Raw genomic sequence first — 27,854 nt, forward strand, 5'->3', positions numbered from 1 at the left:
CGGGGGACCCCGGGGCGCGGGGACACGTGAGGAGGATGTCCTTCAAGGTGAGCGGCGCGGGGCGCGGGGCGCGGGGCGCGGGGCGCGGGGCGCGGGGCGCGGGGCGCGGGGCGCGGGGCGCGGGGCGCGGGGCGCGGGGCGCGGGGCGGGAGGAGTGCGGGCCGGGCGGCCTCAGACCCGCACCCGAGGCCGCCGCAGGTGCGCCCCGCCCGGAGCCGGCGGGGGCGGGGGACGCGGAGCTGGCGGCTCCGGAGCCCGAGGTTCGGCGGCGGCGCTGGGCCCGCGGTCAGGGTTGGGGGGTCGGTGCGGGGAAGGAAGGCGGCGGGCCGCGGCGGGGCGGTCTCCGGTGGCGGCCGCGCGGGGAGGAGCCGGTCCGGCCTCCTGCGGCCGTGCTCGGGGAGGGACAGAGGATCGGAGGGATGGAAGGATGGACGGAGGATCGGAGGGATGGAAGGAGGCACGGAGGATCGGAGGGACACGGGGAGGGACGGAGCATCGGAGGAATGGAAGGAGGCACGGAGCATCGGAGGGACACGGGCAGGGACTGGGTGCGGCGGAGACGGGTCTGTGTCCTCAGGTCGCGCCGCTGCCTCCCAGGCCTGGTTGGGGCCCAGGCGGGGCGCCAGCGCAGAGAGCAGCTCAGAGCTCATGGAGGTCACCCCGCACCCCCACATTTCCGGGCAGCATGGACCCTGTGAGAGGTTTAGTGGAAATAATCGCTAAAATGTCTGAGCAGCTGCAATGTGCCAGCCCGGAGCCCTCCACAGACCCAGAGAATGTACTTTCCTGGTTCTTCTTTTTAAATATATATATTTTATTGATTGTTTACAGAGGAAGAGAGAGAGCTAGAGAATTAGAAACATCAATGAGAGAGAATCATCGATCAGCTGCCTCCTGCACACCGCCCTACTGGGGATGTGCCACAACCAAGGTACATGTCCTTGACCAGAAGGGAACCCAGGACCTTTCAGTCCGCAGGCCGATGCTCTATTCACTGAGCCACACCTGTCAGGGTTTAAAAATAAATCAAACAAACTGAAACAAGAAAACTAAAGCTTGGTGAGCTAGTTAATGAGCTGCTCTCAGTCTTGCAGCAGGAAGTGACCCCTGGTGTGTCCGGCTCCAGAGCCACGTGGCCACGTCCTGCCGCAGCTCCCGGAGCGGAGGACCCCCCGGCGAGGCTCAGGCCTCGGGAAGGTCTCTGGCTGCAGCGTGGGGAGTGGAGCTGGGAGGCTGCCCGGAGGATGCTGGGGTCACCTTGTCAAATGGCCCGGCACTAACGCACAGATGTCCAAGGTCGAAGGATGAGGGGCTTCAGAACGTTCAGTCTGCAGAACTCAGTAGCGGATGTTATGCGCAGAGTTAGGGCCGGCTGTGGAGGTAAAGATCGGACGTCCACTTGGGACGGGTAAGCTTAGGGATCGAGGGGCGTCAGGAAGACCTGCTCCTCGGGAGCCCGAGGGCAGCGTGGGCTGAGGGGGGAGGAGGCTGAGGAGGGAGCAGCGTTGGGTGGTACTGAACTGTGTGAATGAGTGGGATAACCCAGCGATCCAGGTGACGGTGGAAAATAAGAGGGACTGAGGACACAGTCTTGAAGATCAAGACTTAAGTGTGGCCAGCTGGCGTGGCTCAGGGGTTGAGCGTCTACCTATGAACCAGGAGGTCAGGGTTCGATTCCCAGTCAGGGCACATGCCCGAGTTGTGGGCTTGATCCCCAGTGTGGGGCATGCAAGGAGGCCACTGATCCATGATTCTCTGTCATCATGGATGTTTCTGTCTCTCCTCTTCCTTCCTCTCTGAAATCAATAAATATAAATGTGCATTTAAAAAAAAGAATGAGCAGCAAATGAGACGCCCATTAAGGAAACTTAGTGGTGCCAGTTGGACGAAATGTCTGAGAACATACAGAAGATGTGCCAGGACGTAAGCCAAGGACCTCTAGCCGTGGAATGAACATGGAGAGGGACTCGGAGTTCAATACCACAGAGAAAGCAACCACGCTCAGGACTGAAGAGCGGCCACTAAATTTGGGAACCAAACAGCCCGTGGTGGCCGCGATGAGAGCAGCGGGGGGAACGTGGGTTCGGGAGCCAGACGGAAACCGCGCGAAGAGGTGGGAGGAACCACGAGGAGAACTCCCTGAAGGAACCCCGCCAGACACGGCGGCTGCAGAGGCATCAGACGTGGCCCCGTCTGTGTGCTTGAAAGTGGCAGGCATTTGAAAGTCCTCAGGTGATGATAGATGTCTCGACGATAAAAAGACAACCCGATTTTAAAATGGGCAGAGGGCCAAAACCGGTGTGGCTCAGTGGATAGAGCGCCGGTCTGCGGACTGAAGGGTCCCAAGTTTGATTCCGGTCAAGGACATGTACATTGGTTACAGGCACAACCCCAGTAGGGGGTATGCAGGAGGCAGCTGTTCGATGATCCTCTCTCATCGATGTTTCTAACTATCCTTCTCTTATCCTCTCTGTAAAAAATCAATAAAATATATTTAAAATGGGCAGAGGACACGAATGCAGACTTCTCCCAAGAGGATATGCAAATGGCCAATCAGCCCCCGAAAAGATGCTCAACACTGTTAGTCGTCAGGGAAATGCCAGTCATAATTACAGTGAGTCTCAGTGATGGAGCCTCGACCTATGAACCAGGAGGTCACGGTTCTATTCCCAGTCAGGGCACATACCACGTTGCGGGGTCCATCCCCCGTGTGGGGTGTGCAGGAGGCAGCCGATCGGTGATTCTCTCTCACCATTGATGTTTCTATCTCTCTTTCCCTCTCCTTTCCTCTCTGAAATCAATACAAATATATATTTTTTAAAAATCACAGTAAGATACCCCTTCCCACCCCCTAGAACCGTGGTCGGCAAACTGCGGCTCACAAGGCACATTCGGCTCTCTGGCCCCTTGAGTTTGGCTCTTCCACAAAATACCACGGCCTGGGCGAGTCTGTTTTGAAGAAGTGGCATTCGAAGAAGTTTAAGTTTAAAGAATTCGGCTCTCAGAAGAAATGTCAATCGTCCTGTGGATAATTGGCTCTGCTGACTAACGAGTTTGCTGACCACTGCCCTAGGAGGACTAATCAACGAGGCAATGGCAGGTGTGGTTGGCAGAGGTGTGGAGAAACGGGACCCTCACGCATGGCTGGTAGGAAGAGGAGATGATGCAGCCATAGTACAGTCCTTCAGAAAGCCAGACACGGGTGCTGCCACATGACCCACAATGTCAGTCCCAGAGATAAGCCCAAGAGAAATGAGAACATATGTTCACACCAAACCTCACACACAAACGTTCACAGCTGTTCCTCCTAACAGCCCCCAGTGCAGACAGCCCGAGTCCCAGCAAGCGATGGGAAGTTCGATGTGTTCAGTTGGTCCGCGTGGCTGCCATTCAGGGACCCCCGTAGCTCCCACGGCCGGAGGGGGTGCCCAGCACCTTCCACGGGAGAGAGGAAGCTCTCGTGTCTCTTACGGGCACCACCCCTGCCCTGGGGCTCCCCCGCCAGGGCCCAGTGTGAACTGAATCGCCTCCGGAGGCCCACCTCGCAGTGCATCGCCGGGGGTAAGGACTTGGTGGGGGAGGGCACACACATGCATCCACAAGATGCTCTGGCCGGACAGTGGGATCAATAACCCTCAAAAGACTGAACTGCCGCCTGGCCGCGGTGGCTCTGTGGTTGAGCATCGACTGATGAACCAGAAGGTCTCTGTGATTCCCGGTCAGGTCAGGGCACATGCACGGGTTGTGGGCTCGATTCCCAATAGGGAGCGTGCAGGAGGCAGCCGATTGATCAGTGATTCTGATCGTTCTCATCATTGATGTTTCTGTCTCTCCCTGTCCCTTCCTCCTTCTGAAATCAATAAGAAAAGCATTAGAGTGTGCATTTCAGTTTTAGTATGGTCCCCGAGTTGTGCCACCATCAGCACAGCTAATTTTAGGATGTTTTCACCCCCCTAAGAAGTCGCACGCCCAGCAGTATCATCAGCGGTCTTGATCCGCCATCTGGAAGATTCAGGAATCCTGGAGACGGGGCTGTGCATAAATTAAATAAGAGTCCAGGGACAAAGCATAATTTTAAAAAATATTTTATTGATTTTTTACAGAGAGGAAGAGAGAGGGATAGAGAGCTAGAAACATCGATAAGCTGCCTCTTGCACACCCCCTACTGGGGATGTGCCCACAACCAAGGTTCATGCCCTTGATCGGAATCAGTCATGGGACCCTTCAGTCTGCAGGCCGACTGCTCTATCCACTGAGCCCAACTGGTTTCGGCGAAATATAATTTTGAAAGGCATATGGGAGGGAGGAGGGGGGGTAATGGAGGGCAGAGGAGCTTGGCTAAAGAAACCAAGTTCTCCTTGTCTCAGGACGCCTTGCTATTTATTAACACAAATTGTTCTAAGGTGAGGTGGAGATATACACATCAAAGGGTAGGATTTTGTCTACAGAGTCCATTGTCAGACTGGGGAATTACCTCCCTCTGTTCAGGTGTTTGTCCAGGAGTTGGGAATGACATATAGATTGAGATGCCCTGGGCTGTCTGGCAGCAAACAATCATCCTTTTCAGGTTTGGGGAAATGCCTTTAGCCATTTCCAACAGGCGATTACATATGTGACTCAGCCCTTGTTGAGTCCCCAAGTCCCATCGCCTTCTGATGACACTCCTGCAGTATGAACGCTGGGACTGGCCCCCGGCCCAGCAGCAGCCACACTCCATCTCCCCCGAACTTCCCAGCCTTAGTTCTGCTCCTCTGCTTCCGCGCTCTCTGGATTCGCCTGCTCTGGTCACCTACGTTGTGAACAGACCCGCCATGGCCTAGAGCTCGGATTTGGAGGTGCTGGGGTGACACAAGCCCCCTCTGAGGCAGAATGCCAGGGGCAAACACCTTTTTCTCCTCTGATGTCTCCCACAAAGCGAAGCGGCGCTGAGAGCACAGGGTGCGGCTCCTTCAGAGCCTAGTGCACGTCCCGAACCCTCCGGGCACCGTGGGACGTGCGGTGGAGCAGCGTAACAGCGCGTCCTCCTGCGCGGGTGTCCTCCCGCGGGGCTCCTGGGCGCCCCTCGGTGCTGGTTTGAGGTGGCCTCCGTCACACATGAGGGAACGGAGCTCACGTCCTCTTGGTTGACTTAACGGGGTACAACTGAAACCCACACTCTTCTAACCCCCTTTCAAACCTGGAGCTTCGATCCCTTGGCTTTTCATCGGAATTCCAGTTCTGCCCAAAAACCATTATTCTCCCCCCTCTCTCCCCAGCTCCTCCCCAGCCCCCGTTTCCTCTCCCTTCCTTCCTGTGCTTAGTTCCTGAAGGTGCCCTCATGAGCCGCGTGGGAGCCAAATCCTGGCCGTAAACAGGGGAAGGGACGAGAACACGGCACCCTGAGGTCTGGGTTCAGCCTTCCTCACGGGGTAGTAAGATCGGAGACCCCAGACTCTGGACTCAGGCAGACGTGGGTTCGAACCCTCTTCTTCCGAGCTGTCTGGCCTCAGTCATCACCGTGGGCTCAGTCATCACAGTGAGCTTAGGAACGGTGTGTGCTCCATGCGGCTGTTCTGGGATGAGATGCATCTGAGGCGCAGAGAGGGTTTAGGGTGCCTGTGAGGCAGCAGAACCACCGGCCCTGCCCCGCCTGTGTGCCGGGCCCTGCAGGCTTCCTCGACGCTCTTCCTGCTCACCCGCCGGGCCTCGGGCCTCCGCGATCGATCCTGCAATCACAGGGCGTTGTTTGGTGGCTTAGGTCCACGCACACCGGCCTTGCTCCCGCTGCACCGGCTCACAGCAGCTCTAATGGGGCAGAGCCACGGCCCTGGGCGTGGTCACCTCCCGGCCCTGGGCGTGGACATCACCCGGCTCTGGGCGTGGACATCACCCCGGCCCTGGGCGTGGTCACCTCCCGGCCCTGGGCGTGGTCACCTCCCGGCCCTGGGCGTGGACCTCCCGGCCCTGGGCGTGGACCCCTCCCGGCCCTGGGCGTGGACATCTCCCCGGCCCTGGGCATGGACCTCCCGGCCCTGGGCGTGGACCCCTCCCGGCCCTGGGCGTGGACATCTCCCCGGCCCTGGGCGTGGACCTCCCGGCCCTGGGCGTGGTCATCTCCCCAGCCCTGGGCGTGGACCTCCTGGCACTGGGCGTGGACACCTCCCGGCCCTGGGCGTGGACCCCTCCCGGCCCTGGGCGTGGACCCCTCCCGGCCCTGGGCGTGGTCACCTCCCGGCCCTGGGCGTGGACACCTACCGGCCCTGGGCGTGGTCACCTCCCGGCCCTGGGCGTGGACCTCCCGGCCCTGGGCGTGGTCACCTCCCGGCCCTGGGCGTGGACCTCCCGGCCCTGGGCGTGGACCTCCCGGCCCTGGGCGTGGACACCTCCCGGCCCTGGGCGTGGACCCCTCCCGGCCCTGGGCGTGGTCACCTCCCGGCCCTGGGCGTGGTCACCTCCCGGCCCTGGGCGTGGACCCCTCCCGGCCCTGGGCGTGGACATCTCCCCGGCCCTGGGCGTGGACATCTCCCCGGCCCTGGGCGTGGACATCTCCCCGGCCCTGGGCGTGGACATCTCCCCGGCCCTGGGCGTGGACCTCCCGGCCCTGGGCGTGGACCCCTCCCGGCCCTGGGCGTGGACCCCTCCCGGCCCTGGGCGTGGACCCCTCCCGGCCCTGGGCGTGGTCATCTCCCGGCCCTGGGCGTGGACCTCCTGGCCCTGGGCGTGGACACCTCCCTGGAGTCCCCGCAGACGCCTGGGCCGGTCACAGGTGCGCCTCCGGGGAAGGAATTGCTCACCCGGAATCTGAGGTGAGTCTTTCCTCCTCCGGAGCCAGGAAGCTATTCGGAGTATGTTTGCAATCCGCTTATCGCCCCGCTCTGCCTGCTCTCCTCCGAGAATGCAGAGAGCACTCAGCGGCGTCTGCGGAAGGTGCTGGAATGAGGCCCTCACACGCCGCGCTGTGGCTGTGCTCTTCTCTGCCGGCCCCACGCGTGGCTGCGTGGCTGTGGCTTCTCTCTGACCCGGCAGAGCCACCTGAGGTGCTGTGCTGAGAGCCTTCTCCATCGGCTTCACAGACGTCGCACCCGAGGCCGGAGGGGCCGGTGGGTGTGGGAAGTCCCCCCAGAACCGTCCTCGAGTAAGCGGTGTGAAGAAGAGACATGGTCCTGAGATCAGCAAATTCTTCATTTAGAACTCGTACCCCTCCCAGCTCTCGGGGTGTAAGTTGCCTGTTGATTCTGACTTTGTAAAGCAAACGAGAGAGACGTCGGCTGGCATGGCTCCGTGGCTGAGCGTCGACCTAGGAACAGGGGGTCACCATTCCATTCCCGTCAGGGCACAGGCCCAGGTTGTGGGCTCGATGCCCAGTGGGGGGCGTGCAGGAGGCAGCTGGTCAATGATTCTCTCTCAACATGGGTGTTTCTATCTCTCTCTCTCCCTTCCTCTCTGACGTCAATAAAAATATACTGCCCTAACCTGTTTGGCTCAGTGGATGGAGTGTTGGCCTGCGGACTGAAAGGTCCCAGGTTTGATTCTGGCCAAGGGGATGGGCAGGAGGCAGCTGATGGATGTTTCTCTTTCATCGATGTTTCTAACTCTCTATCCCTCTCTCTTCCACTCTATAAAAAATCAATAAAATACTTAAAGGACTGGGGAGCACAGGCCCCTCGGGAGGCCGGGCCGGGCAGGACGGGAGCACAGGCCCCTCGGGAGGCCGGGCCGGGCAGGACCGGAGCACAGGCCCCTCGGGAGGCCGGGCCCCTCGGGAGGCCGGGCCGGGCAGGACGGGAGCACAGGCCCCTCGGGGGGCCGGGCTGGGCAGCACCGGGGAGCACAGGCCCTCGGGGGGGCCGGGCCGGGCAGGACGGGAGCACAGGCCCCTCCGGAGGCCGGGCCGGGCAGGACGGGAGCACAGGCCCTCGGGAGGCCGGGCAGGATGGGAGCACAGGCCCTCGGGAGGCCGGGCAGGATGGGAGCACAGGCCCCTCGGGAGGCCGGGCCGGGCAGGACGGGAGCACAGGCCCCTCCGGAGGCCGGGCCGGGCAGGACGGGAGCACAGGCCCCTCGGGAGGCCGGGCCGGGCAGGACGGGAGCACAGACCCTCGGGGGGCCGGGCTGGGCAGGACCGGGGAGCACAGGCCCTCGGGAGGCCGGGCCGGGCAGGACGGGAGCACAGGCCCCTCCGGAGGCCGGGGCGGGCGTGGTTTTCTGAGCCAAGGGGTGAAGAGAGGTTTGGGAGTGTTTCCAGGAGGAAACGGCATTTCAAGAGCTTTGGTCGTCAGGATGGGGCAGAGCTCACTTCAGGCAAAAAGGAAACGCGAACAAAGGCCCCGCAGGAAGGCCAGGCCGCGGTGGGACACGGTATTAATAGTGCCGTGTGATCAACAACCCGCCTCCTCACAGCCCCGGCCCACAGCGTTCCGGGAGGAGTCAGGAGCCGGTTCCAGCCTGGCCGGCATGGCCCAGTGGTGAGCGCTGACCTCTGAACCAGGAGGTCAGGGTTCGATTCCTGGTCAGGGCACATGCTGGGTTGCAGGCTTGATCCCCAGTGTGAGGCGTGCAGGAGGCAGCAGATCGATTCTCTCTCATCATTGATGTCTCTCTCCCTCTCTCCTCCCTACCTCTCAGAAATCAATCCTATCTATTAAAGAGGGAATATGCTAATTGACCATCACTCCATCATAAAGATGCTGCACCCACAGCTGAGGCCAAGTTCCCATAAGGAGCCTTAATGAGCAATCAGCAGGGACCTGAGGCTACGCCCTCCCCCGCCCCCGTGAGGCTTGAAAGGAGACCTCAGACCACGCCCCCTGTCCTGGCATCAGGCTAGGGGACCTCAGGCTGCACCCCCTGCACCAGTGCCCTGCCAGGGGACCTGAGGCCACGCCCCCACCCAGTGGGGCTTGATGGCGGACCTCAAGGCACGCCCATTGCCCCTGTCTGGGCTGGGGGACCTCAGGCCATGCCCCTGTCCTGGTGCCGGACCAGGGGACCTGAGGCTATACCCCCTGCCCCGCAGGGCTTGACAGGGTGGGACTGGCCGGGTCTGGGTCCAGCCCATGGGAGGGGTGGCGGGTCTGGGTCTCCTGTGATTTTGAGGTGTATGTGGGTGGGCGGGGACTTGACTCTTGGTTCCATGGTGAGGAGGAAGGTTTTCATACACATTTTACTAATTTTCCTTCATCTCAGACACTTCTATTACAGAGAAAGGGCAAATAGCAATACTAAGTTACTTTCTCTAATTAATCGCCTTTTAATGTGCAGGAATTCGCGCACCGGGTCACTGGTAAGAACGCATTTACCAAACGAAGCAGAGCGTTCCGTCACAGTGTATCAGCGCGCGGGCTGGGACACGCCTGCGGAGGGCGTGTGCTGGCGGCGTGTCCCGCGGCCGTGCTGACTGCGGTCCTGTCTCTTCGGTTCCGCAGAAGGAGACGCCGCTCGCCAACGCCGCCTTCTGGGCCGCGAGGAGGGGGAACCTGGCGCTGCTCCGGCTGCTGCTCACCAGCGGGCGTGTGGACGTAGACTGCAGGGACAGTGTACGCAGCCCGCCCCTGCACCATGCCGGCCCACACAGGGTCCCCGGGGCAGGAGCGCCCCTCCAACACGTCCCCGCCCGGGCTGGGCCGCTCTCTCACGCGTGTGCTCGCTTTGTCCGTGTCCAAAGCGTGGGGGGCGGGGGTGGGGGCCGGGGGGCCAGCGTAGAGCTGCCCTGAGCAGTTCTCCGGCTCAGAGCCGGAGGCCACGAGGGGAGGCACTTCCGGAGTCGGAATGAGCTGATCCAGGCAGAGAGGGGCGCGCAGTCAGAATTCAAACCAGCTGCTCCCCGGGCTGCCGAGAGAGAGAGAGAGAGAGAGAGAGAGAGAGAGAGAGAGAGAGAGAGAGAGAGAGAGAGAGAGAGAGGGAAAGAGAGGGAGGGAGGGAGGGAGGGAGGGAGAGGAGAATGGAGCTCCCTGGCCCTCATCCTCTCATTACCTTTGCGAATGCCAACACACTACACTAATTGGCAATTAAAGGGACTAAGAACAGACACTGCCCTGCGGCATCCCAGCCGACCCACCCTGCCCAGAGGCTTCACGTCTGGGGCGAGCAGGACCGAAATGAGAGAGACACGGGGTGGGAGTGGGGGGGCGTCCAGGGAGCAGAGATGTTTTGATTTTAGGGCTTAAATAAAAGTGTTTTTCAGAGGAGCCTTATTGTTTTCCTGAAAACAGGATGTGCCGTTTCCAGCTTTTGTGGCACACGTGGGCATGGAGGTCTGCCCAGCACCAGGGAGAGGCGTGCGGCTCCGTGCCCTCAGGGCCTCCGTGGGGGGGGGGTCTGGGGTTCGCACTGCAGCTCCGCCCACAGGGCCTCCCGGGCGCCCAGCCCTGAGCTGTGTGCTGGCCCGAACACTTCCCTCTGCTTCCCGCTGGGTGTGGCCACGGGAGCATTGGCAGGCATCGAGGGGGGACAGGGATGTTGGGGGGCCCAGGGATCCCCCTCACTGCTCCATCTGGCAGCAGCAGCAGTGGAGGGGGGGTGCTGGCCTCGTGCCTTCAGCCCCGCTCCCCCCAGTCCCATTCCCCCCGCACCCCCGCCCCAGGCACAGCCTTGCAGATGGTTTTATGAAACTTCCCTCCTTTGTCCCAGCTGGAATGGACCCTCTGTTCCCGGCCAGGCCGAGGCGGTGGTTCAGGCCACTATTCAAGCCCTTGGAAAAAAACCTGGATTCAGTTTCAGAAGGCTCATTGGATGGGAGGGTCTGCATCAGATGCCCCTCCAGGCCCGAACCCGGGAGCCGCCCCGTCATGCCCGGCTCACACGTGGCAAAGACGAGGCGAAAGCCCGCCACACAGGCGCCTGCCCCTCACACGGGGGCTCCTGGCTCCTCCTTCTAGAGCGGCGGCTCTCAGCCTTCCCGACGCCCCGGCCCTTTAATACGGCTGCTCCTGGTGTGGTGACCCCCAGCCATAACCTTATCTCATTGCTACGTCATAACTAATTTTGCTCCTGTTATGAATCATGATGTAAATATCTGTGTTTTCCGACGGTCTTAGGCGACCCTGCTAGCCGTTCTCAACCTTTGGGTAAAACACTGATATTAACATTACGATTCATAACAGGAGCAACAAAAATAATGTCGTGGTTGGGGGTCACCACAGCATGAGGAGCCGAGTTAAAGGGTCGCGGCGTCAGGAGGGCTGAGAGCCACTGCTCTAAAGACTCGTCTCATCGCCGTGCCCGTCCTCTCCCCTAACCCGAGAAGACAGTCTGGGCCCAGGAAACCAGCGGCACCTTGGACCGTTTCCTGCATGGACAGCAGAGCTGGGCTGAGGATCTTTACTACGGACCTAACGTGAGGTCCTCGCTTCCTGCTGCCTACAGGTGCAGGGACCCTGCCCGCTGGGGACTGCGTTCCTGAAGGAAATGGCCGGAGCCGGTTTTTAAACTGCAAACCAGCCTCCCAGTTGCTTTCCCCACCGAGTCTGACTCGGAGCCAGGCCAGCACGGCGGGACGGGCGCTCGGAGGGGCCTGGGTGGGGCTGGATCCGGCCTCCTCGCCGGCCCTCCCTCGGACACAGGACTGCCCGGGCTCACTCCCTGTCTCCCCTCCTCCAGGGCGGCACCTCGCTCCTCATGGTCGCCTCCTACGCCGGCCACATCGACTGCGTGCGGGAGCTGGTGCTCCAGGGCGCCGACATCAACCTGCAGAGAGAGGTAGGTCAGGGTAAAACGGCACCCAGCCGGTGCGGCTCAGTGGATGGAGCGTCGGCCTGCGGACTGAACGGTCCCAGGTTCGATTCCAGTCAAGGGCATGTGCCTTAGTTGAGGGCACATCCCCAATAGGAGGTGTGCAGGAGGCAGCGGATCGATGTTTCCCTCTCATCGATGTTTCTAGCTCTCTATCCCTCCCCCTTCCTCTCTGTAAAGAATCAGTAAGATACGTTTTTCACAAAATAAAACGATGAAACCAGCCCCTCTCCCCAGTCAGGCACCACCGCCCTGTTCTTCGCCGCCCAGCAAGGCCACAATGACGTCGTGCGGCTCCTCTTCCAGTTCGGGGCGTCCACGGAGCTCCGGACCAGAGTAAGTCAGCCCCGTGACTCCATCCTCACCGGAGCACGAGGCCGGCGGAGCACCACGCCTCCCCGCCACGCGGCTGCGCTGTCTTCTCAGGGCGGGGGCGCGGGTCCGGGGAAACGCGACTGTCCCCTCGGGCTCACAGGCGGGGCTGGCGAGGAGCTCAGACTCTCTGCTCGTCCTGAGCTTCTGCTCCGGGACCCGTGTTCCTGCCACCAGGACGGGAGCGGCGGCCATGCTCCCGCCTCCCTGTGTGCACAGATGGTTTCTGCCTCCAGGCGAACCCCAGGCTGTGCTGGGAGAGCCGTTCGATCCCGTGGCTCCAGCAGGGAGTTGTCCCCTGAGACACCGTGCTGAGGTGATCTTTCATAGAGCAGTGTTCTCAGCCTTCCTAATGCTGCAACCCTTTATTTATTTTATTTTTTAAAATATATTTTATTGATTTTTTACAGAGAGGAAGAGAGGGGGATAGAGAGCTAGAAACATTGATGAGAGAGAATCATCGATCAGCTGCCTCCTGCACACCCCACAATGGGGATGTGCCCTCAACCAATGTACATGCCCTTGACCGGAATCAAACCTGGGACCTTTCAGTCCGCAAGCCAAGGCTCTATCCACTGAGCCACACCGGTTTCGACAATGCCACGACCCTTTAATACAGTTCCTCATGTGGTCGTGACCCCCAACCATAGCATTACTTTCATTGCTGCTTCATAACTGTCCTTTTGCTCCTGTTATGAATTGTAATGTAAATATCTGTGTCTTCCGACGGTCTCAGGCTTTCCAGCAGTGGCTCTCAATCTGTGGGTTGCCCAAGACCATCTCGATGGCAGGTCCCCCGGCCCTGGTCCGGGTGTGTGTAGGGGGCAACCCATCGGTGTGTCTCTCTCACAGTCTCTCCCCCTCCCTTCCTTGCTCTCTAAAAACCAATGGGAAAATACCCTTGGGTGGGGATTAACCAAAAATAAAAAGGAACGGGAAGGGGCCAGCGAGGAAAGGTGAGCTGGGCGTCACTGTGGAAAGTTATCCTCCAGAGTTCTCGCCTGACGGGAGCAGCGTTGGTTGTGCGTGGGGCCCGCGCCATTTCTAAAGCGTGTGCTTTGTGTGCCCGCAGGACGGGGGCACGGCCCTATTGGCCGCCAGCCAGTACGGGCACCGGCAGGTGGTGGACACCCTCCTGAAGCATGGCGCCAACATCCACGACCAGCTCTACGTGAGTGTCCCTGGGCCTCCCTCACCCTCGCCCCCGGGCCTCCCTCACCCCCGTCCCCCCCCTCACCCTCATCACCCCGCCTCCCTCACCCCCGTCCCCGCCCCCCCCCTCACCCTCATCACCCCGCCTTCCTCACCCCCGTCCCCGGCCCTCCCTCACCCTCGCCCCCGGGCCTCCCTCACCCTGGCCACCGGGCCTCCCTCACCCCCGTCCCCCTGCCTCCCTCACCCTCAGCCACCACCTCCCTCCCCCCCCCCGCGCCTCCCTCACCCCGGTCCCCCTGCCTCCCTCACCCTCGGCCTCCCCCCACCATCCCGTCACGCCTCCCTCACCCCCGTCCCCAGCCCTCCCTCACCCTCATCCCCCGGCCCTCCCAGCCCGAGAGGGCAGCTCCAGGGGCAGGTCCATGAGCAATGGGACTTTGAGACAAGGAACAAAACACATGGTTACCCGATGACCATTTCTGCGCAGAGGCCACGTAATCATATTCACCCCTTTGTTTTGCCCTTTTAAACCTCTTACACATGAAGGATCTCCTGTCTCTGTGCCGTTAGGATCTTCAAAAATCATGGGATCCATACTCATTGCAACATGACAAGCCCTGCCTGTGGACTTGCCAGAAACAAAAATACATTCTGCGGTGGGTTTATTTGGGAAGAAGAGCACACAAAAAGAAGAAGTCAGGTTACTGGGCCCTGCTGATGTGGCTCAGTAGTTGAGCATTAACCTAAGAACCAGGAGGTCATGGTTCAAGGTCATGGTTCAATTCCTGGTCCGGACACGTGCTGGGATTTCGGGCTGGATCCCCAGTTTTGGGTGAGCAGGAGGCAGCCGATTGGTGATTCTGTCGTCATTGATGCTTCTCTCTCTCTTTCTCCTGCTCCCTCCCTCTCTGCAGTCAATAAAATACATTTTTTTTAAAAAAAGAAACCAGGTTATTGGGGAAAGAGGTGAGGCCGGTGGGTGGAGACCTGGCCCTTTGGAAGGCAGCCACGGCCGTGCTGGCCTGCTGGTGGCGATCGGCGGTTCGCACACCTCCAAGCACTCTTCGTTGGTGGTCACTGTGATCCCACAGGGTTTGTGGCAAATGTGATCTGTTTTGTAGGAAAAAGTAAGGCGGGGAGAGGGCATGGCTGAGGACAGCCCTGAGGAGAGGAAGCATCTAGGACACATTCCTGGCCCTCCTCCCACCAGACACCTGGCCCTCACTCGGGGCACCGTGTGCTCTCACACGCGTGTAATGAGCATGTGGGGGTGAGCTTTTCCATTGGGACACCCTTCCGGCGTTGGCACAGTTAGCTCCGCACCGCCGCGGGCTGGGCTGGAGGGAGGGAGGCTGCTCCGAGTTTGCACCTGTGGCTGGTGCCCCTGCGGGAGGGGGAGTGAGCCGGTGAGCCAGGTGTTTCCACTCGGGATAGAGGTAACCAACGGCCTGGCCGGCGTGGCTCGGTGACTGAGTGACCTACCCTGTTTCCCCGAAAATAAGACAGTGTCTTATATTAATGTTTGCTCCCAAAGATGCGCTAGGTCTTATTTTCAGGGGATGTCTTATTTTCCCATGAAGAAGAATACGGTACACATTTATTATTAAGTGAAAATAAAGGAAATTTATTACCTGTATACGGTACGATAGTACGGTAGTTGTCAACACAAACCAGACAAACTGTGAATCCTACAGTATCAAGAATTTACTCATTTTTTCAATGACAATCATGTCATCATCTTCTGGAACATCATCATAACAATCCAATTCCTGAATTTCCTGGTGCATTTCTTGTGACTCCATTTCTTTCAGAATCAGTGGACCAAATCTCTCATATTTAGCAATAGCACTGTCTGTAAATGAGTACTTCTTCTCAAGGTAGCCTGCTCGCAGTGCATTTGCAATGCAACTGTCAGTGATTTTCTCCCATGAATTCAACAACTTCTTGCAGTTTAGGTTTCACAAAGTTTCCACGCTGATGTCTCTCCATTCTATTTTCAATGTAGTCATTAATTTCCATGCACAAATTGTCTTTGAATGGCTTGTTTATTGCAATATCAAGAGTCTGGAGATAGGCCTTATTTTCGGGGGGATGCCTTATATTTCACTCAGAAGGAAACCTGTAAGTAGGTCTTATTTTCGGGGAAACATGGTATGAACCAGTGTGTGATTCGTAGTTGGAGCTCCTGCCCGGGTTGTGGGCTCCATCCCCAGTAGGGGGCGTGCAGGGGGCAGCCGGTCCATGATTCTGCCATCATGGATGTTTCTATATCCCTCTCCCTACCTCTCTGAAATCAATAAAAATACGTTTTAAAATAAATGAAGTAAAACGTGGGTGGTCTCAGATCACGCCACAAACACAGAGCAGCCAGTGAGGTCTGTGCCGACGAGAAGAGGCGGGCTGCGTATCCGGGAGACCTGGCCTCCGCCAGGCTCATGGTGTCCGCAGCTCTGGTCTCGGGACGTGTGCAGTTGGAGGTCGCAGACATCCTCCCTGCCCCGGAAGCTCTGTCTTGACCTTTGCCTTTTCGTGCGACTCCATGTGACCTCTCAGAACCCTTCTCCAAAGACAACTCGCTAACTGTGCGTGTGGACCACGGGGTGGAAGGGGAAACCTGTATTAAGTGCACGAGTTTCAAAGGTGATTTCTTTCCACGCAAACATGGAGGTGCCCTCTGACCCTCCCCTTGCTGCCCGCAGGACGGAGCCACTGCCCTCTTCCTGGCTGCCCAGGGCGGCTACCTGGACGTCACTCGGCTGCTGCTGTCGTCCGGAGCGAGAGTCAACCAGCCGAGGCAGGTAATGTCGGGGTGCGGGCCGGGCCGGGGGCAGCTCTCGGCGGGTGTCCCCGAGGGGCCGGTCACCTCTGGGCGCCTGCCCACCCGGGCTTCCGTGGCACCGCCCGCCTGTGGTCAGGGTTCCTCCCGTCCTCTGCTCTGGGCTCACCCGGAGCCAGGCCGACGTCACCACGGACGTGTTCACACGTGGGTGTGGGTGTCTGAGGTCCGGTGCACAGTCTGCCGCCTCCTCTCCAGGTTAAGGCGGCGGCTCCGAGGGCGTGCAGTGAGCGAGGGCTGCCCGCGCAGGTGGGCGGGGGCTCAGGTGGCTGGTACCCACCCAGGCCCTCCCCAGGTGCTGTCTTCTCTCCCTCTCCCTCACTGCCTTCGCCGACCACAGGGAGTGCAGTCCCCGGCGGTCCCGCACCTCCATCCCTCACAATCCCAACGCTGTTGAGACTTCTTTCGCCAACAGCCGGTAAATCAGCTACGTGATACGTAAAGGAACAGAACTGCCAGGCAACGCAGGTCGCCCTCTGAGTGTGGCAGACAGTCCACAGTGAGGCATTGCGATCAGCTGCTCTCACAGGGGAACTGCCCCCTCACTGATTAACTTGTTTTTAACAGAACACTTCCGGGTACGGTGCCGTGACTGTAACTGTAGTTTTAGGGGAAAGTCAAGCTGGTTTCCTCTCAGACGGGGTCGTGCTGCGCTCCCCTCCGCAGTGAGACCTGCTAGTCCGCGAGGAAGAGCCAGGGGAGCCTTCAGGCCTTCAGGTTGGTCCAGGTCTTGACCTCCGGCCTCTTCAGTCCAGAGGAAGCCAGGTGCCTCCAGAGCCCGAGAAAAGAAAGAGGCTTTGGGCAAAGGGGTCTGAGGTCAGGAATCCTGAGTTCCAGGCCTGGCCCTGCAGCCCCTGCCTGTGCGGTTTGCACACGTGAGCCGGCCTCTCCGACCTCTTGTCCCTCACGAAATGTAGGGGGCCGGGTGGGATCCTGAAGAGCTCGCCACGCGCCCCACCTTTTTATTTAATTTTTTAAATTGGCCTGAGGGGCGGGGAGGGAAATATCAATGTGACAGAGAAATATCAGTTGGTTGCCTCTTGCACGTTCCCCCGAGTGGGGATCGAACCCACAACCTGGGTCCGTTCCCTAACTGGGAATTGAACCCACCGCCTTTAGTATATGGGGTGTTGCTCCAGCCAACGGAGCCACACCAGCCAGGGCACAAGCTCCCGGTGTTTTGTGGCTGTCTTATTCCATGGGCAGTCAGTATTTCGTGAGAACTTAACAAGTGCCAGACCTTGCTATAAACGTGAGGTTGTATTTTCAGAATCTTAAAGATATTCTTAGCTCCGATGGCCTCAGGAATATTTCCGGGGAAGGACACTTTTAGAAAAAGCTGGTCTTCCGTTCCTGTCAGAATTGACATTTGGGGATCAGAGTTTAATATTTTCTTGTTGATCCTTCTTATTTTGAAATTGTTGCTTGATTCTGAATGAGAGGCCTAATTTTACGAAATAAAAAAAGACTGGCTGTTTTCAGATGGCATAGGTTACAGTGTTTTTCACCCTTTTTTGGGCAAAGGCACACTTGTTTCATGAAAAAAATCACGAGGCACACCACCATTAGAAAATGTTAAAAAATTTAACTCTGTGCCTATATTGACTATATATAAAGTAATTCTCTTGAATAGGAATCAAATAAACACAAAGAAAGTATTTTATAATTACTTTATTATGAAATATTAAGTTAAAAAAATAGTGAAAAATTATAAAATTCTTGTCTGCACCTACGGCACACCAGGCAACATCTCGCGGCACACTAGTGTGCCGCGGAACAGCGGTTGAAAAACGCTGGGTTAGGAGGTCACTACGGAGGAGGCCCCTGTGAATTTAGAAATGAGAGATGGTCGAGTCTCCCTCAGAACCTCCTTCTAAAATAATTTCTGGTGTTTCGAGAAACCTGTTTGTAAAGTAAATCATATTATTCATTCGCCTAAGGCACCGTCTGTAAAAAGCCACGTTGGTGTACGGTTATACTTCACGTGCTGAGTGGATTGTCCTGTGCCGATGACACGAACCCGGGAGTCCTGAGGGACCCACGTGGCTGTGGCAGCCAGGGCACCCCAGAGGGGAGGTGACCGGTTCAGTGGACGGCCTCGTTTAAGAGGGGACGGCTGGGGTCGAGGGGCAAGCCACTGCCCTTTCCAGGATTGTGTCCGATGTGACTGGAGTGAGTCCCGCTCCAAAAGGAACCGGTGTTTATAGCACAGGAATTGCTTTGGGGGGACAGAATCTTTCCTCTTCCTGGACACAAACCCCAGGATGCCCTCTGTGCCCCACAGGTAACCACTGTACCGGCCGAGAGCTTATAAAAAAGGCCGTCTGGCCGGGTCAGACTGGCCCGTCCTGTCTATCCCCCAGGATTGTCTGTGAGGCTCTCAGTTTCGTAGGCCGACACCGAGGCCTTGGCCAGGAAGGGTGGCCTTCCCCCTGTGGCTGTTGCCTGTGGCGACAGCTGCCGGCACTGCTGTGTGATGTTCCCAGTTATTCCCAGCAGGGCAGCTCTCTGCACCTCTCTTCTGTGAGCGTCAGTGCCAATTAATAGCGTTTTACTGAAAAGCCCTTGGAAAGCACCCAGGCCTCATAGCCTTTCCTTGGCTGCCCCCTGGTGGCGACAAAGAGCAGTGAGCCACAGCGGATGGGGAGGGAGAAGGCACCACAGGTGAGGCTGGAAACCCTCCCTGGAGCCCAGACACCTGCTCCACCTCCCAGCCTGGCGCACGCCCTGGCCCCGCCCACTATCCTCAGGCCCCACCCACTCCCCTGGGCCCCACCCACCCTCAGGCCCGCCCATCCCTCAGGCCCTGCCCACGCCCCTCAGGCCCCACCACACCTCAGCCCCGCTCACACCCAGGCTTCTCGGGCCACACCCACATTTTCCAGGCCACACCCATGCCCCTTGGGCCACACCACACCCCTCGGACCCCTCCTACTCCCCTTGAGCCACACCCACTCCCCTCAGCTCCGCCCACACCCCTGGGCCCCGCCCACGCCCCTCAGGCCCTGCCCACACCCACTCCCCTGGGCCACACCCACTCCCCTGGGCCACACCACACTCTTCGGGCTACACCCGCGCCCTTTGGGCCTTGCCATCTGGACTGCCCACCTGCCTGAGCCCGCCACTCCTGCCCAGGCCACTAGGACCGGAAATGTTCCGTCCACATGGGTTCCCTTGTCCCCTCACCTGGCAAAACCCTCGTCCCCCTCCAAGACCCAGCTCAGACACCAGCACCCCGGCTGGAAGCTGACCGGTAATCCGCACCAGGAGAGGCCCTCTCAGGTCCATGGGGCTGTGTCTGCTCCACTGGAGCCCTGAGGCCAGACTCCAATCCATCGCCTCTGCACTGGCTCGGCTCCTTCCAGAGCAGCGATCACGTCTTATTTTTAATGTTTAAGGACTTCAGCGAGGAAGGGAGAGGGAGAGGCACCAGTGATGGGAGAGAACCATGGGTCGCTGCCTCCTGCATAGCCCATGCCTGTACCTGACCGGAATCCTGGTTCACAGGTCCCTCCGAGGGGCAGTGGTGTGTTGTTTTTAGCCCCACCGAGGAGGAACTCAGTCTTATCTGACAGCAGCCTCTGCCAGCCACGTTATCTCACCTGCCGCAGGGTGGCAGTCCTGGGTCCCCCTCCCTCCTCTGCCCTTCTCTCCAAAGCGACCTCGTTCTCGGGGCTCAGCCGTCCCCTGGCGTGGAGGGGTGTCTCCTCCCTGTGCCGCTGGGCCAGCCTGCCGTCCCTGAGTACCCGCCCCGGTGACCGAGACGGCCTGGCTCCCCACCTGCCAGCCCTGCCGGCCTCTGCTGGTGACATCACGATGTGTGTGGCTGCCGTGTGGCTGCCCTGTGGACACTGTGTGGCTGCTGTGTGGACACAGTGTGGCTGTCGTGTGGAGGCCGTGTGGCTGCTGTGTGGTTGGTGTGTGGCTGCCATGTGGACGCTGTGTGGCTACCGTGTGGCTACCATGTGGCTGCCGTGTGGATGCCGTGTGGATGCCGTGTAAACACTGTGTGGTTGGTGTGTGGCTGCCATGTGGCTGCCGTGTGGCTGCCGTGTGGACGCTGTGTGGACCTCTCCTACAGGATGGGACAGCTCCGCTGTGGATCGCATCACAGATGGGCCACAGTGAGGTGGTGAGGGTGATGCTGCTGCGGGGAGCCGAGCGCGACGCCGAACGGGACGTGAGTCTGCGTGGCAGCTGCCAGCGTGGCCCGGGAGCCGCACGCTATGGGGGCTGGGGCCGGGGGGCGGTGATACATGCACGGGGGCCAGGGGGCTGAGGGGCCGGGGCGGGGGGCAAGAGTGTGAGACCAGGGGAAATGCACGCCGAGGCCCCAGCCTGGCAGCCTAGAGGGAGACAGCGGCTGTGCTGGGTCTGCACCCAGCTGGGTGTTCTCTGCGCCTCCACCTGCTCTTTAGCCGGAAACTAACAGTGACACTTAGGCCACTCGGCTCTCTACGGAAAACAAAACAAGCTGTGTGATTCCTCCGGGATGCTTCCCGCCCTGCGCAGACTCTGGACAGCGGGGGAGGGGGGAGCCTGGGCCCGGCTCCTGGGGGTGTGTCCCCGGCGGCTGCTTCTCCGGGGGCACTGCCCTCCTGCTGGCACTTGCCGAAGGGCAGCTGGCCCGGCTGGGTGCCATGGTTTGGGGTCCCTCAGGGCTCCAGGCTGACCCCGCCCCTCGCTCAGCTCCCAGCCACAGAGCCCGTGTCCCTGGCTCCCAGCAGGCCTCCCCCATAGGAACCGAGGCGGCTTGCTGCTCACTGTTTTTCTTGTTCCAGTGTCTGGCCTCCGTGCCCTCGGCAGGCTCCTGCTTCTGGGACCCCCTCTTTCCCAGTCCGACCCCAGAAGGGCACTCCTGGCCCCTTCACTCCCCCTCTCCCCCTCTTTCTCTCCCCACGACTCCGAAGCCAGAAGGAAAACCCTTCCCTCCCGATTCCGGCTGAGCTGAGCCGTGGGTGCTGGTGGGCGGCTGTTCCTTTCCTCGGGAGGAAGACCTCTTTGTGCCACTGCCAATTCGCTGAGGCGGGAGGGAATGAACGGGGAAATCTCTTCTCAGCCAATGAGTGACGACAGGAGCAGATGTTAACTTTCAACTTGTCTTTGCGTTGTTTTTTTGTTTTTTAAATATATTTTATTGATTGTTTACAGAGAGGAAGGGAGAGGGATAGTTAGAAACATCTATCAGCTGCCTCCTGCCACCTCCCACTGGGGATGTGCCCGAAACCAAGGTACATGCCCTTAACCGGAATCGAACCTGGGACCCTTGAGTCCGCAGGCCGACGCTCTATCCACTGAGCCACACCGGTTTTGGCTCTTTGTGTTCTTTTTAATAGATTTCAATCTACCCTTCCCTCCTCTACCCCTCCCCTCCCCCCCCCCAGACAAGAAAAGACAAAAGGCAAAGCCCCTCTAACCCCTTAGAACAGCCAGTACAGATCAGGAATTAAGTCACTGCAAACAGTCCTGCTGGGTCAGGAGCTACAGAGGTGCCCTTCAGTCTGTCACCCCTCACCCAGGGTTCCCAGGGCTGGGAGAGAGAAGTCCCACCCAGCAGGGCCCTGGGTGCTGTGAGAAGCCCCCGGTCTGCCGGGCCCCTTTAAGCAGAATTGGCGGCTGTGCGTGCTCCCGGAGGCGCCGGGTCAGGGGTCAGAGGTCAGGGGTCAGGGGACAGGGTGTGCCTGGTCCCGCGCAGGCGGCTGACCCGCCCTGTCTTCCTGTCTCGGAAGGACGGCACCACGGCGCTGCTGAAGGCGGCCAACAAGGGCTACCACGCCGTCATCGAGGAGCTGCTCAAATTCTCCCCCAGCCTGGGCATTCTGAAGGTGAGAACCGTCGCCGGCGCGGAAGAGGGGGCTGGGAGCGGAGGAGTCTGTTCTCGCCCGGGCCGCGTGGCTCAGGGGTCACCAGGAGGTCACGGTTTGATTCCCAGTCAGGGCACAGGCCCGGGGTGTGGGCTCCATCCTCAGGGTGGGGCGTGCAGGAGGCAGCCGGTCCGTGATTCTCTCTCATCGTGGATGTTTCTCTCCCTCTCCCTTCTTCTCTGCAATCAATTAAAAAGTATATATTTAAAAAAAAATTTATTGATTGCAGAGAGGAAGGAAGAGGGAGAGGGAAATAGAAACATCCGTGATGAGAGAATCATGGTGGATCGGCTGCCTCCTGCACGCCCCACACTGGGGATGGAGCCCACAACCCGGCTCCATCACGTGCCCTGACTGGAGTCGAACCTGGGACCTTTCAGTTCACAGGCCAACGCTCTACCCACTGGGCAAAACCGGCCAGGGCTATTTTTCTTTTTTTAAGAAAAGAGCGTTGGCAGCACTTACTCTGACCGGCGGCCGTGCACCTGCGGACAGGCTGTCAGAGGTGCCGTGGCTCTGAGAGGGGCGTGAGGGGAGGAGGCTCCCGCACGCCGTCTCCCTCGGCCGGTCTGTGCTGCCGCTGAGTCACTCCTGACCCGGTCTTTCCTCTCAGAACGGGACGTCGGCGCTCCACGCCGCGGTGCTCAGCGGGAACATCAAAACCGTCACGCTGCTCCTGGAGGCAGGGGCGGACCCGGCCCTGAGGAACCAGGTATGGCCTGCTCAGCGTCTCTCCCCGGTCAGGCACCACCTCTCCGGCTCCTGTCACTCACTCTCTCCATACTTCTGCCTGGTAACGGCAGGCAAGGCGGTCATGGGGTTGTGGGTGAGCAGTACCTTCGGACCCAGAGAATTACACTAAATGTATGTTTTCTATTGTTGTCGGAGAGGAAGCGGGAGGGAGAGACAGAAACATCTATGATGAGAGAGAATCATCGATGGGCTGCCTCCTGCACTGGGGATCGAGCCCTTGACTGGGACTCGAACTGGGACCTCCTGGTTCATAGGTCGACGCTCAACCACAAACCACGCCGGCCAGGCTGGACCCAGAGAATTACTCTCAAACCCTGTATCCTCTGTATCCTCGTGGGTTTCGGCTAACAAGGGTGCGATCCAGGGGCAGGGAAGCAATGGGGGAGGGGGCGGCCAGGGGGCAGAGCAGGGTTCTGAGTGTCCTGTCATCCTCGAAGTGCCTGGAAATGCCCGAGTCTGGTCGTCATCGCCGCCCCGGAGGCCAGATGGCCGTGTGCCGAGGACTGCCGGCACCCCTGTCCCCTTTATGCCGTGAACGGGACTCCACCTCCCTGTTTCAGAACCAGCCGTGGTTTTTATAACCCAGACTCTCTGGTTTAGTCAGGCCACCTCTGGAGGTGGAAGGTGCACGGTAGCCGAAGAAAAACACAGCTGTTGTCATATTTCCTCGTATTCACCTTCTTCATAAGCTGCCCAATGGGCGGGGCGGGCGGGGGCAGGGGCCGGCCTAGGACAGGTCTGAAAAGGCTCACTGCACTGCTGACTTTTGTTTTTTGTTCAAAGATCTTTAAGTTTATTTCTAGAGAGAGAAACATCAATGGTTGCCTTCCGTTTCTGCCCTAACAAGATGGAACCCGCCTGCCACCCAGGTATGCGCCCTGCCTGGGAATCGAACCGGCCACCTGTGGTGCCCAGGACGGTGCTGAGCCACATTGAAGGGGAGAGGGGGATGGTGGAACGCCGTTTGGAATTTCTATCGGCACCTGCTACTGGGTCTGACTCATTAATAAGGAAAACCAGCCAGGAGCCCTGAGGGCACTTTGAGAAGGAAATGGGAGGCAGTACTAGGAGCCACTGGCCCAGGGTCTCCTTCTCTCCACTCAACCCTGGAGCCATTTCCTCGTTCCTGCCCCTGACCCGTGGGCTCTGCTTATCTCTCCCCGAGAGGCTGAGATTGGCTCCACGCCCGGCGGGTGAGCGTGCTGTGTGAAGAGGGAGTGTGAGCGTGCTGTATGAAGAGGGAGCCCTGAGCTGTGCTTCAGGCACGGGCACAGCTCTTCCGTGATAAAGCCTCCGTCTTATCTTTAGACCTAGGACAGGGACGTCCCAAAGGGAGTAACGTCCTGTGACTCAGCCCTCCGGGGCTGAATGAAGGGGCGGGTTTGGGGGAGGGGCATTAGGACCTTCTTATAGAAGCTGAGAAGGCTGTGCCTCTGGGATCTCAGGTGGCGCAGGTGGTTGTGGGCGTTCCAGTGAGCACAGCACCTGCCGGCCGGGGCCCCAGAGCGGTGAACCTGAGTGCAGGCTGCTCCGAAGGAGGTTCACGCGGGCCCTCCGAGGCACACGCCGGTATTTGTGGAGCACATGCTAAGCACACGGAGTTTGCACTGGAAAGGGGAACACACGACCAAGAAGCAGAGGCCCTGGCGTCCAGGAGGGCAGTCTGGTGAGAGGCACGCTGGGTATAAAAGTAACCCTCACATCCCAGAGAGACCTTCAGGCTGGGCACCCAGCAGGTGCCGTGGGGTTTTCACCAGGAAAGAAGCAGGCTGGGGTCAGAGGAGCGGGGGCTCCCCCTCTGGAGCCCCTGAAACCACCCCAGCGGTGGGAGTCGCTCACGCCCCTCTCACCTTCTCCCAGGCCAACCAGCTCCCAGCAGAACTCACCCAAAACGAGCGCATCCTGAGCCTCCTCGGAGGCAAAGGCGGGCACAGGAGGAGCTACCTCAGCTGCATATTTGACTGAGGGAGAAACCAGCACCACCTGCACACTCGACGCTGCTCTCCAGCAGAGCCGCCAAGGCCCTCCGAAGCAGACAAGGCCCCGGGTGCCCGCCCAGGTTCCGGCCACGAAGAGCCGTGCCTGGAGCCGGAAGCACAGCTCGGGGCCCCCTCCTCCCACGGCGGCTCCCATGGCCAGCAGACCCCTCCTGCGGGGCCCGGCATTGTCATGGCCTCCGCAGAAACTCGTCTTAAACTGGTCTCACTCGGGCCTCTCCGTTCAACCCTGATTGTTAAACCTCTGCAGAGCTGTAAGTAAAAAGACAGAAAGACAGAAAGCCTTTGAGAGATCACAAGTCTGGCCTCCAATGAACTCGTGCCCTCTAGCTTTCATGTTCCATAGAAGTGTGCTAACATGTGTAGCTTCGTGACACCTTACGCGTGTGCATGTATGTCATCCCCATGTAAAATGTTTCTCCTACCCCAGGGTCACAGCCATGGTCTCAGAGACCTGACGTGTGAACTTGCATTATTTATTTATTTATTTTTAATATATTTTATTGATTTTTTACAGAGAGGAAGGGGAGGGATAGAGAGTTAGAAACATCGATCAGCTGCCTCCTGCACACCCCCTACTGGGGATGTGCCTACAGCCAAGGTACATGCCCTTGACCGGAATCGAGCCTGGGACCTTTCAGGCTGCAGGCTGACACTCTATCCACTGAGCCAAACCAGTTTTGGCTGAACTTGCATTATTAAGAAGTCAGAGGTGGGCTGTTGGACGCAAGAGACAGAGTGTTCACGTGTGAGTTGATCCTCGTCTCATTCCTAACACTTAAAAGCCATTTGTACCTGGAGTCCGTATTGTAGGAAGGGCCGGATGCAAGTGGCACATTCGGAAATCCAGAAAATCACAAACCACAGGACGGGTGTGTGTGTGTGTGTGTGTGTGTGTGTGTGTGTCTGTGTTTGTGTTTCTTTGAGCTTTTACGTTGGTTATATTTTTGTGACTCTGTTTCCTGGGCCATTAACAGGCTTGGAATCTGGAGCCCTCACATCGCACTGCTGGGTCCAGTGGCTTTGTGGTCCTTGGATAACATGGGAAACTTGCAAGTACAATGCATCGCTATTACTATAGCAGGTCTAGAAGTAATAAAAGCCTGTTATTCGTAGGTAGTAGGTGTTCCTCTATGCATGTTCTTGAGCTAATGAACCCCGAGAAGGAGCCCTGGGTTTTATTGAATTATCCTTCGGAGACTGGTGTCAACATTTATACTCGGTGCACTTTCTCACCAGTGGTGTCTATATGCCTTGGTCTGTGCCTCCTCGCATAGACCCATGCTACCCTTCCTTCTGTAACCTACCGTGACGAACACGCATGTTTCTGTGGCTTGGAAACACATCTTTGGTTCTCTGGCTCCTGTTCTGCTCTGTGTCCAGCCAGTGTCCTGTGTAAATACATGTTCACACGGAGGGACATGTAACCCCAGGAGTTTTTTTTTTTATAACCAACTTGCTGTACTGTTAAAAGCATTTTCCTTAAGTCAGTCAACAATGGAGTACAATTTTGAAATTAGAAGATGTCCTCTTAAAGTTTGTTATGATCAATAACATAACCAACAGATATTGGCTTATTCTGATCATTCTCACAAGCAAAGTCAGCAATGAGCAACCCACAGCCTGACCGGCTCACGTCAGGATAGAAACTCAGAAGGCTTGTCTGGATTGCTGAGCCCTGAATATTAATATCTAGTAGCTGCAAAGCAGCACCAGGTTCCTTACTTTCTTCCACTCGGCAAAGTTGTGCAATTACTTCCCTGCACGGGGATTTCATAAAGCAATATTTATTCTGAAGAGGAAAATAATGTGGCCTTAGATTTTTAATATTTTTCCCTTCGTTAGAGCCCAAAAATGGTTGCTCATCACTGACCTAAATCCAAAGTTTTATGGGGACTGATAACAAATTTCCAAAAGACAAAAATGCATTGAAGTCACAAACTTAATGTTGTTTTTGTTTTGTTTTTTTTCCACTAAGACTTGTTTTCCTTGGCCTTTTTATTAGATCATTTTATGTGAATAATGCTCTTGATCAATATCAGGGCCATTAAAATGAATCTAGTAGCATTAACAATATTAAGGGAGGCCTCTAACTGTAGGCGAGAGGTCTCTAGTTTAGAAGGCTCACGTGTGATCTAGGTCAGATTATATTACCCACAGCAGGGAATATGATTCTCTAAATCACTCACCCAAGACTGAAAAAAAAAACTGGTCTGTTATTTAAAGTTAAATTGTCCCTGAGCCTTCAACCTGAGCATGGGCCCTGTCTGGGAATCAAACTCTGATCTCCTGTTTCATAGGTTGATAACAGACAAATGGATTACTTTTCATTGAACTTACTGGGTGACATCCTATATAATAAAGAAGTAATATGCAGCCATTCTTACAAGATGGCTGCCTATGACCAGGCCAGCAGGGGAGTTAGTGAGGAACAATCAAACAACTGAACAAGCAGACTGCGTGGGGCGACCAGGCCAGCGGGGGGCCATGAGGGGCAACCAGGCAGTGGGGGTGGGGTTAGCTGGAGGCAACCAGGCCAGCGGGAGGGGCAGTTGGGGTGGACCAGGCAGGCAGGTGAGTGATTAGGAGCCACTGGTCCAGGATTGTGAGAATGATGTCTGACTGCCTATTTAGGCCTGATTCCTGGGATTGGGCCTAAACCAGCAGTCGGATATCCCCCAAAGTGGGTTTCGTATTGAAGAGGGTGTAGGCTGGGCTGAGGGGACCAACCATCCCCCCATGTATGAATTTTGTGCACCGGGCCTGTAGTTGGTTAATAAAATAATAAAGATTTCAGGTGTGAACTTCTAAAAAAAAATTTTTTTTAGGTTAAATTGCATTTATTTGCACACAGGTAGATGGTTCTTGTTTTATGTTCATCTAACTCACAGTTCATTGAGCTCTTAGAACTAGCAATTCCTACGCGAGGCATTTGCTCAGTTCAACCACAGAAGTTTTCATATGTCCATTTGTTTGATGAAATATTCCCAATTACAATTCAAAGTAAAGTTCATAGACTACCCTGTTTGCCTTTGCTGCTTTTCCCTGTGTGTGTGCAATCTGAAGGTATTTCTGTGATTTTTTAATAAAATGGAATTTTAGAATTAACGATTCAGCTCTGTAAGCTCTATGTTCCTTATAGACCTATGATTTCATTATTTCTACTGT

At 57.8% G+C, this 27,854-nt stretch overlaps 1 protein-coding gene across 2 annotated transcripts; it reads left to right on the forward strand.

The window, feature by feature from the left end:
• ANKRD29 (ankyrin repeat domain 29) lies at nt 1-27,794 on the forward strand. Of its 2 annotated transcripts, XM_084888000.1 has the most exons (10): nt 1-47; nt 9,405-9,515; nt 11,578-11,676; nt 11,947-12,045; nt 13,154-13,252; nt 15,936-16,034; nt 20,154-20,252; nt 21,802-21,897; nt 22,550-22,648; nt 24,550-27,794. In XM_084888000.1, the coding sequence occupies exons 1-10, from the start codon at nt 36-38 to the stop codon at nt 24,652-24,654; spliced, it is 918 nt and encodes a 305-aa protein (XP_084744126.1). In that variant the 5' UTR covers nt 1-35; the 3' UTR covers nt 24,655-27,794. The 2 variants fall into 2 exon arrangements, with proteins under 2 accessions (XP_084744126.1, XP_084744127.1); XM_084888001.1 differs by lacking the exon at nt 11,947-12,045.
• Nucleotides 27,795-27,854: the final 60 nt, after the last annotated feature.

Source organism: Pipistrellus hanaki, assembly GCF_964339955.1.
Source record: "Pipistrellus hanaki genome assembly, chromosome: 6".
Classification (NCBI taxonomy): Eukaryota; Metazoa; Chordata; class Mammalia; order Chiroptera; family Vespertilionidae; genus Pipistrellus; species Pipistrellus hanaki.